The following is a 10,220-nucleotide window of genomic DNA, read 5'->3' as shown; positions in this document are numbered from 1 at the left end:
TACCTGACAAAATCTAAATCAAAATGCTAAATGCTGAAATTAATAATAATAAAAAAAAATCTCACTTTGGCCATTATGGCTTCCATTTAATAATGTTGGATAACCTTTTGAAATTACTTAATATTTTGATATATTGATTTATTTTAATATTTTGGAAAAGATCATTTGAAAATTTATCGAAAAATATGAAATAATTTAAAAAGTGTATCCAGAAAATATTAATTTGAGGCCTATATCCTTTTTTTGTAAGTCAGTTCTCAAGAAACCGCATCTCTCTGTTTAAAGAGTAGATTCCATTGTGCTATTTTTATATTTAAAGTCTCAATCTAAACAAAATGGTAAAAATTTACAGTGCTGTGTAGTCATCTCCGTTAACCTCTCACCTTGTTACATGCATTTAATCAAAACTATTGCTTTTCCAATCTAACAATTCTATAATATAGAGAATTTAAAGGGACACTATAGTCACAGAATCACTACAGCTTAAAGGACCACTATAGGCACCCAGACCACTTCAGCTCAATGAAGTGGTCTGGGTGCCAGGTCCATCTAGGGTTAACCCTGCAGCTGTAAACATAGCGGTTTCAGAGAATCCCCTTCCTCCCCCTTCCGGCCGGTGGGGGACGGGACCTAAAGGCCATATAGAGCCAGGAAAACAAGTTTGTTTTCCTGGCACTATATTGGTCCTTTAATGTAGTAGTTCTGGAGTCTATAGCATGTTGCTATAGTGTTTACATTGCTGCCTAGTAAAACTTCTAGTGGCACTTACTCAGACAGCCACTAGAGGAGCTTCTTAGTCCAGTGCTGCACATTGATGCGCATGCACAATAGCCTCCCAGGGCTTTCCCATAGGAAAGCATTGAATTGTCTGAGATCATCAAGGCTGATGATCTCAGACATGGAGGCTGGACCAGGTGCGGCCATGAAGATAAGGTAGGTTTTAAACCGTGAATCTCCACGCAGAGGGGGCTGGGGACCTAAACAGCAATACCTGTACTAAAGTGTCAGGAATACATATTTGTATTCATAATACTACAGTGTTCCTTTAATGGGCATTTTTGTGTTTCTAAATTTATGGCATTGTCATTGGCAGATGTCCTATTTGTATTTCTCCTACAGTTCTGCACTTCTGCTTTCCGTTAAAAGGAGTGCTGAGATTGCGCAGTCTCTCTCAGAAAACACCACATACGTGTATGCAATATTCAGGTCAGCTATGCTGACATTGGATAGTTTTACACTAAGTAGGACAATATGCAAACTGGATGTCCCTGCTAAATTATAGCTACAAGGAACAGAAAAAGTAAGACTTTAGTTAGCAGGTGCCTTCTGCAAAGAGAACATAAAACATATACGGTCTGATTATATAAAAGCTCCTATGAGTCACGTCTTCAACTACAGCTCTTGCTGTTCAGTTTCGGCAGGTGTCTGTGATATTTATTAACTTTGAAATATACATATAAAGCACTCACACTGGATGCAAATACAACGCTGTTGACTTGCCTCTTGTCAAAGTACCATTTACAGCATGAGGTGGATTTGGTTGCTCAGCTCCATCATGTTTTGTGTGCGGACGACTGATGGCCTTTATGCAATGAATTGACACTAGCCAGCCCACATCTCAGGAGTGAGTGGCGTTACACAGTAAGCTATGTTTCATGCGGAAATGTAATTATCTTTCTATAAGTGAAAGAATAATAAAAATAAAGTATCTAAGGGGCCATGATTATAAAACTGTTTTAGAAAAGCAATACTTTTTAAAAGTAGTTCACGGGAGTCACATGGCTCTGGCACGGTGATAGCTCAACTATATCCAACACATAAATGCATGTATTGTCTACTTTACACCTATTTGGTTTAAATTCTTACATTGTTTAAGATTCATGGAAAGGTAGGTTTCTGTCCCAAAATGCTGATGATGTAAATACAACCTTACACTGTGTAGCAACAATGTATATCTTCCATAACAAGGATAGCCTAGATGTAGATCCCAAACTATTCAAATTTCCATGAATCTTTGAAAGTCTAAATAGGAAACTCTAGGTTGCTAAAGCTGTATATTGCAATACATACTATTTTTTTTATTTTTTATTTTTTATAACCATTTTCTAACACCTAAATCTTACCATACGTTGGTTGCAGGATTGGCTTCTGCAGCTAAACACTGCACCGACAGGGCTCTTGCACCATACCCTCTTCGGCAAGCTGAAGTGGTTATGATTGTTACCGTAACCCATTAAGGCTGTCAAAACATTCTTGAAATAGCTAACCATTCATTCATGGACCATAGCATTGCCATGGAGATCCATACTTATATCCATGCATATGGCACAAAGAAGAATAAGTCTAGATTCCAAACAGGTTGTTTATTACAAACAAGTCACAGTTATTTCTTTTAACCCCTATCTTATTATCTTAAAGTAACAGGACTGCATCTTTTTTCATTAAATGTGCATTTCACCTCACAGGCCTACACAAAGATAAAAGATGAATATTCAATTATGCCCCTCCATCTGTCTTTGGACTACAGTTCCAATTATTTCCTGCCTGTCAGGTGGCTGCAGAAGGGGTCCCAGACACAATGATGTTGCTAAAGAGCCATTCCATGTCTGGAAGCAATTTATGTTATGTGGCCAACACTTTCACACTCTATACCCAGGGACATAGTGATCATTGAAGAAAGCTGGAAAGGGTTGCCTTCCATTTGGCTTTCCAACTGCTTTGGACTGAAATCCTTAATGTATCCAACTAGAAACTCGACAAGAACAATGCTGATCAGAGTCCAACAACAAAATACAGTGCCACATTTTGACAACCTTGGTCGAGGCCTTCAATTCATCTACAAATTGTGCTTTGCAGCTTTTAGAAATATCTACGACTACAAATTTGCTATTGAGCAGCAAAATAAATAAAAAACACAATACAAGTTATACAAATGAGCTTAAAATTAACATAAAACATTACATAACATTTTGACATTTTAAAACAGAGTTCTATACTATCTGTGATAAGAATAATCGCTGGAAAATGTGCTTCTCTGGTATATTTAGCTTTGCATTTAGAACCCTTGCATTGTTTGCGTATACTGTAACTTGTGTTTATTTGTAATACATTTTGTTAATAACTTAATTGAAAGGCGTTGCACCACATGCTCTGATGGATAGATATTTATTATGAAATATTGCATTAAGAATATTATGGCACAAATGCTTCTTTAACCTTTGCAAGATGCCTTTATTTATAAATCTATAACGGGATGTGCCTAGACCTTTGCCATGAAGGGTTTAATCATGTGAAATATCACCCCAATTCTATTTTATTTGGGTCTGATTAACCCCTTAAGGACACATGACGTGTGTGACATGTCATGATTCCCTTTTATTCCAGAAGTTTGGTCCTTAAGGGGTTAATGCACATCTACAGGCATGTGGCGCAAAAAGAGAACTATGCTAAAAGGCTTAGAAGAAGCATCTTCACCTATTTGACACTATTGAGCAAAGCCCATAAATGGCAGATATGCTTAATTTATTTAAACATGACAGAATAGTCTATTAAAGACATTTTTTGTTACAGAATATCACCTTTAAAACTAAAAACTCTTCTATAGTTAAAAGATATTTGCCAAAATGATTATACAGAACACTACCCAATAGGAATCTTTTTTTAACATGTGTTAACTCACAGTTGATCGCAATCTAGAATATCCTGATAAAGTCTGCGCAACAAAGCGTTTAAATAGTTTGTGTAATATTGAGCAACTTTTATCTGTTCCTCATTTCAGACAGTTAATGGTGGCTACTCACGCAGGCTCCGATACAAATATAAACAGTCTTTTTCTATCCTCAAATAAACAGTCTTTTTCTGTCCTTGAGCCTGTATTTATTTATTTTAGTTGTGAAGGGGTTAAGACGCCAAGATAATAAGATGATTTAAAGCCTGCTCGTTATTGACATAATTGTAATTTGTTATACCCAGAGGTTATACATTTTATTGTGCTGTGTCATGCCAATTAATGGTATACTACCTGAATACATTATATTACGGGTACAGAAACTAAATTAAACAACATGTACACACTAAATTATACAACATGTACACACAATGGAAAACAAACACATACTACATCCTCTTCCTGTTCTCCCAGGTTCAATCTTACAATGTGACACTGCTATGCTACAGACAACATTCATTACATTAAACCACTAGGAACAATCATTACTAAAAGCAGGAAGTATAAAAGGGAAAAAGAAAGAAGGAGAGAACGTTGGTGCCTACTTCGATATAAGAGAAAAGAATCCAGCTTCTCTTTCGGCTCCATTCCATAATTTAATAAACTGTTCCATTTAGAATTTAAAATGTTTCATCTATCTTAAAAGGGATTTAAAATGTACAGTACAAAAGGAAGCAAATAAATTATTAGCTAACACCTTGTAAACAATGTTTTATTTCTTATTAAAGGGGTAGACTTATAAACTTAACAATACAAGGCACAAATACATGGAGCGAAACAAAAAATTAAAAATAAACTGGGGATGATTGCAAGAAAAAAAATGTCGGCTAATGCTGCAATCATGTCCAAAATGCTTGTTCTTGACTAGATAGAGGGTGGTGTTTAGGTTCTAGTAGTGTATTTCAATAAGTCCAGCAGGGCCACTGTATGTTTGCGCTTTGAAGGGATTAACGAATGTCTTCCAGCTGCACTGTGAGCTTTGATATGTTTGTGTTCTATTGGCAACTAAAGAGTTAAACGTTCTCCACAAAGCTGCCAGGAAACAATCCGGTTTTGCCGCTTCGTTGTAGAGTGCCTTTGAACCAGCCGTCCTCACGTTTTTTGTGAACAAATACTATGTCTCCTTCTTTCAATTCCAGCTCTGCCTCACTCTGAGGAGGGTATGACACCACAACTCTGTATCTAGAAAAGAGAAAATAACACTTTGAATTCCATTTTTTTTTTTTTGCACACAGACCTCTGTAGATCTGACATCTGGGCCTGAAATATCAACTGTGATTTTCCAGAGCAGGAAGTTGTCTGTTTACAGAACCCACATTTTGATCAACACGGAAATAATTACTTTTGGCCAGAAACTAACCAAAATTGGAAAGGACATAAATATGTGCAAATGTTATGACTGCTTCCTTTCACTGCGTTACTTACAGAGGCACATTCAGAAACTCAGCGGTTCTCTGCCAACTCACCACAAACACTAATTCGCTCCTGGAGAACTGAAATAGTAGCTTATTCTTGTTACATAACGTTCCCACCAGCAGGCCTCGAGTACTTCAAAATAAAAATGCTGTAACAGGTCCTGGCAAATAGGAGGTTAATGTGTTCTACCACAGCTTGTTCGTATGGTTTACATTTTCTGCAAATTAAAATTCAGTTCTAACTAAGGTTTTTGGTCGGTTCACAAACACTTAAATTAAGAAAGATAATTCACAATTTGTCCAGACAAAGGTGCATACAGAGAGTTTGATTATTTTTTGTTGTACTCTAGCCTTAGGTCATATGGTTCTCAGTATCTGGACATTCTGTAGACTTCCCATTTTAGTGGTAGCTGAAGTATATAGGCTATTATAGATTGACCTAGTAATTCAGAAAATAAGTCAAGATACTAGTACCTAGGCTTAATAGATATGATTGATGCCCTTTATGTACACTGGCTACGCTATTTGTGTGCTATCTGGGTATGACCCCACAGCAGCCTGTTATACATACAGTACTTGTATTTTACTACCCTTACTGGCTACAGTTATTTTCCAGTAAAGATTCAAATGTCTTCTGTCTCACTCATATAACCTCTGGATAACGGTATCTTCTTGAGTTTATTTGCATCTGAGCAGTCTCTTTTAGCTTTCTTCTCTCTTTATAGCACTTAAGGAACTGTTATAACACTTAATTAGTAGGTTTTCCTAATGGTGTGCTGTAGAGATCTACAGAATTAAGAGTCTAAAAGAATCTTTATAGAGTTTTAATTTCTCGTTAGATACCTAATTCAGGCATTTCCTAAGGATTGATGCACTTTAGCCTTTTTGATTGAGCATAGAATATTTACAGTTATAGGCACTTACCAGGTAAACTGTGCCCTAATTTATTCCCTTGTCATTCACTTCTTGTCTGTTTTGATTATTTATTAGTCAATAGGTGTATAAGGGCTGTCATTGGGGAGACAGATGCTATAGTGTGGGGACAGTGACTGTAGTGGGCAGACTGGGACTGTAGTGTGGGGGATATGGCCTGAGAGCTGCTTAAAACACCCCTGGTGCAGTAGAAGATGTTGCTGTCTACACACCGGTGGGTGAAGACAGTTCCTTCCGGCAGGTGCCTGGAAATATATCAGTGCGTTGCAGCAGTAGTCCGTGGCAATGCTCTGATACATTGGAAGAATAGAGGGTGTTCCTTACTTGAGTCTTGACCTGCAGAAGATCTCTCCTGTCATCTCACTTTGAACCACGGGAGGAAAATAGGCAGGTCGGTGAGGAAGATCTTTGATCTTCCCATCAGCTATGCCGCCTCTCTCTTGCCTGCCGCCCCAATGCCATGACTTTGGTGGCCTTGCGGCCAACCCAGACAAGGTTATTATACTTCACACATACATTTTCTTTTCCAGAAACATCTTTTCAGGACATTAGTCTCAGTGAGATACAACAGCAACACTTTTTTTTGTGCAATGAGAACTGACTTGTAACATTTAAGGCAAGTGGAAAAATTATCCTACTGAGCTAGGTTTGGAATTGCATCCAGTCCTTCCATTTCATCCCAAGCAAAGTTCAGCTGGGGCCTACTAGTCTATTCCGGTGAGGAAAGTGGATGATTTTCCGTTCTGGGTAAGCCTTGCACTGACGGAAATCCTGTCCCCTTCCCCATTTGGACAGGTGGGTTTTATCCCGATCCCCTGTGGAGACAAGCTTGTTTACCACGAGGGAGGCAAGCAGTGCGTTTCTTTTAAAAAGCTGACGTTACACAATTTGGCTGCCATATCTCTCATCCAGCGACCGTCACCACAGTGGACCTTATGGATGAAGGCCTTTAATCAAGCTTTTGATGTCATATGCACGACTTGGCACAACTAGCTCAGTACTTTCCTGCCATTACACTGAACCAGCCTAATGATCAAAACTCTTTTTTGAGATACAATAAGACCTGGGCCAAGTCGATAACTAAAATTAGAGGATGCTTACCTAGGCCGCGTGCCATGGAAATACGGTATCTCCCACACGGCTCACACACTGGAGGAATTAACTCTGTCTGCCTCTTTGGTAATACTGATCTGCACACCGAAAGTGAACGGATCTATGAGCACTGTGTACTGGCTCGCGTTGCTGCCTGGGGCCGAGGGAGCATGCTGGCACCCAACAGTCAGCGGAGTGGTTTTGCAGGCCAGTACAGCTGAGCAGTGTCCAGGAGTTGGGTATCAGGTAACATAGGTTTGGGAGATACAAAACACTAACAGTGTGGCACAAGTGGCGCTTTAAAATATTCAATTGTTATTTGGTCTAGCTGCTGAATACACTCTGTGGTTACTCCAAAAACCCACCACAATACACAACCACCAAAAGACACAACTTAGAGTCTGGTTAGTGTTTCCACCTTCCAAACACTTAGTCAGAGTGCAGCACTATATAGTTGTTTATTTACAAAGATAATACACAGAAAACATATACACTTACCCCTCAAAGTGTTCGGGGGTGGTACATAATACTTTGAGGGGTAAGTGTATATGTTTTCTGTGTATAGGTTTGGGAAAGTCTAGGTAGCCATTGTAGCCATTTTTGTTTCTTTTCTTTTGTTGTTACCTATAATTTGTATCTGGGCCAAATCATATGTGGCTATGCACTCCAATGTTTACCTGTCTGTTCATTTCATCTGTTACGTTACATTAATCTACTATACTGATCTCTATTTCGTTACATAAATGTTTAACGCTCTCTACATTTATAAATGGAGCCATTGTTCTAATTCATGAAGCAGCTGCACCTCAATCTATGTAACTCATGTTATAGATACTACATGACAATTTGACAGGTTTATTATCTGCGTTTACCTTGTTAGAAAATTTGCTGTAAATTTATTCATTACCTCAATAAAAAAGTAAATAGCAACAAAAATATTTTTTTCTTTTTTTTTAAATGTGCAAACCACATAAAATGGTCTATATCGTCTTTAAATCTCAACTGTTTAGAAATCTGTGGTTATCATCTCTCTGCTAAAATTAATAAAAATATATGCTACATAGTATTTTATTATTGTAAGAATGTATCCAGATCTGAAAAAATTACCTTTCACAAACAACAGGTCGAGAGTCATTTAGTACAGGCCCCAGAGAAGAGCATGGCTGTCTTGGTGGTGGAGCTATAGGAACATTAGGATCCACCATATTTATTTTTCGTGAATCTGGTGCTAGAGAAGAAGATACCGCTTCACTGTCCACAGTGCAGGAAGTTGCTCTGCCATTGTTAGTAGCTGAGAGAACGTCAGGACCTACAGCACCTTCAAGGGCTGCCTCTGGAGTTGCTTGTTCCAGTTCTTGAGTAGGGGAGTGTGGTGGAGAAGCACGAGGTTTTCTTTTGGTAGATGCTCCTGACAACAACTTCAGTAGACCTTTCTTCTCTTTCTGAAACAAACAGAGCAAACACTACAGTTAAATTAATTTATTAATAAACAGAGCACACACTAACAAAATTACATATTACAGTGATTAAACAAAAACAAACAAATATGGCCCTTCTGTAAGTGAATCAAAACCTCCCCCACCCTGAACCTTTACCAGCCAAAACTCAGACAGCAATTTCTCTGATTTTTTTACCCTGATAAAGAGACACTAATATATGGTGGCGATCAGAAATTACCACCAATATGTACAAATACCCATGCAAAATATATGAAAAATTGCAGCTATTGCATCTTAACCACAAAAAATCCCAAACCTGTTCCAAATGCTTCTTCAAAGGCCTGGTCACCGCCACTTTTTATCAGGTAGCTTAGAACACCTATCACTTACTCCTGGGTTTCACTGAGGCATGGTCCACAAACCTTCATTTAGTACATGACATCTCTATGGGTGTCCAACTACAAATTGCTGTCAAAAGTTCTCAATTTGATATTCCCTTTTGTTAACCAAGTTATGTCGGAGAACTAACATGGACATTTTTACAATACCCCCCATTTGGTGATAATTCAAAAATTAAACACTACTGGGAGCAGGTCAGTCAATCTATCTCGAAAGTCTTGTGTATTTCATTACCTCTTCAATCTGACTGTGTTTGATCTAGTTTGCAGACTGATGATCAGAAAGAGTGGAGAGTAAGTAAGTAGACAGATGGGGCTTTTGAGCCATGTGCATATTTTAAATAATCATTTTAAAACAAAGTACTTCTTGTGGTTTGTGGTTGGTCTATTTAGAGTTGTCTGTGTTTGTGAGATAGACTAAGTCAGTGAGATAGACTACAACTGCTGGCTCACCTTGCTGTCCTTATCTTGCTTGCTAGCAGCGGGTGAACACGAAGCAGCGGAGGAGTTATCAGGAGTTGTCGATAATCCAGATACTCCACACCCTGGCTTCCAATCTCCCTCCGAAGAGGCAGTGGCAATGCTGGAACAGTTTGATGTAGACATTGGCACATTTGACCTGCTGATATTCATGGCGGCATTTACATAGGAAGCAGCGCTAGAAAGCTGAGGAGAATTTTGCTGAGAAGGTGCGGTTTGGTGGGGGATGACAACAGCGGCTGGGATAAGGCAAGAAGGATTCTGAGCCTGGATAGGGGTCACTGCGGCTGTCGGTCGCTCCTGACTGTGTGCAGCGGCTGGGAAATAGCATAGATATCAAAAAATTATAAAGTCACACAAAAACAGTACACTAAAAGGATTATTTGCTAAACTCTTTAAACTTAACTCAAATGGTAACACTGAGGCAAATATAACCAAGTTACGACTATGGCTGAGGTGGATACATTTTCTTTCAACTCTTTCATTTGGATTTATTCAGGAAAATCCATAGTTTAGTGAATAACCATGTACAGTAAATTAATCTACACAGTGACATAATCTAGTTTTAAAAGATAATTTTAAGAGAAGCCCTCCAGCAAAATGAAAATGTGGTTTAAACTGGTTTAAAATGTTTCTAAATTCCGAGAAACTATTCAATAAAGATATTGATAAACCCGAAACTTGGAGGTGAATGAGGGCTGGTCATATTAGAGCATTGACAAAGCTAAGCAGTGCT

General features: G+C 38.4%; 1 protein-coding gene across 2 annotated transcripts in view; it reads right to left on the bottom strand.

Moving 5' to 3' along the window:
- Positions 1-3,626: 3,626 nt before the first annotated feature.
- Positions 3,627-10,220, bottom strand: part of SH3RF1 (SH3 domain containing ring finger 1) — a 151,857-nt gene continuing 145,263 nt past the window's right edge. For both annotated transcript variants that reach the window (XM_063458186.1, XM_063458187.1), the window contains 3 exons: positions 9,458-9,801; positions 8,275-8,609; positions 3,627-4,909 (listed from right to left, as the gene is read on the bottom strand). In XM_063458186.1, the coding sequence (XP_063314256.1) occupies positions 4,741-4,909; positions 8,275-8,609; positions 9,458-9,801 (848 nt within the window). In that variant the 3' untranslated portion in view covers positions 3,627-4,740. The remainder of the gene's footprint in view (positions 4,910-8,274; positions 8,610-9,457; positions 9,802-10,220) is intronic.

This window comes from Pelobates fuscus, chromosome 6 (assembly GCF_036172605.1).
Source record: "Pelobates fuscus isolate aPelFus1 chromosome 6, aPelFus1.pri, whole genome shotgun sequence".
Classification (NCBI taxonomy): domain Eukaryota; kingdom Metazoa; phylum Chordata; class Amphibia; order Anura; family Pelobatidae; genus Pelobates; species Pelobates fuscus.
This window is presented reverse-complemented; position numbering and strand designations above follow the sequence as displayed.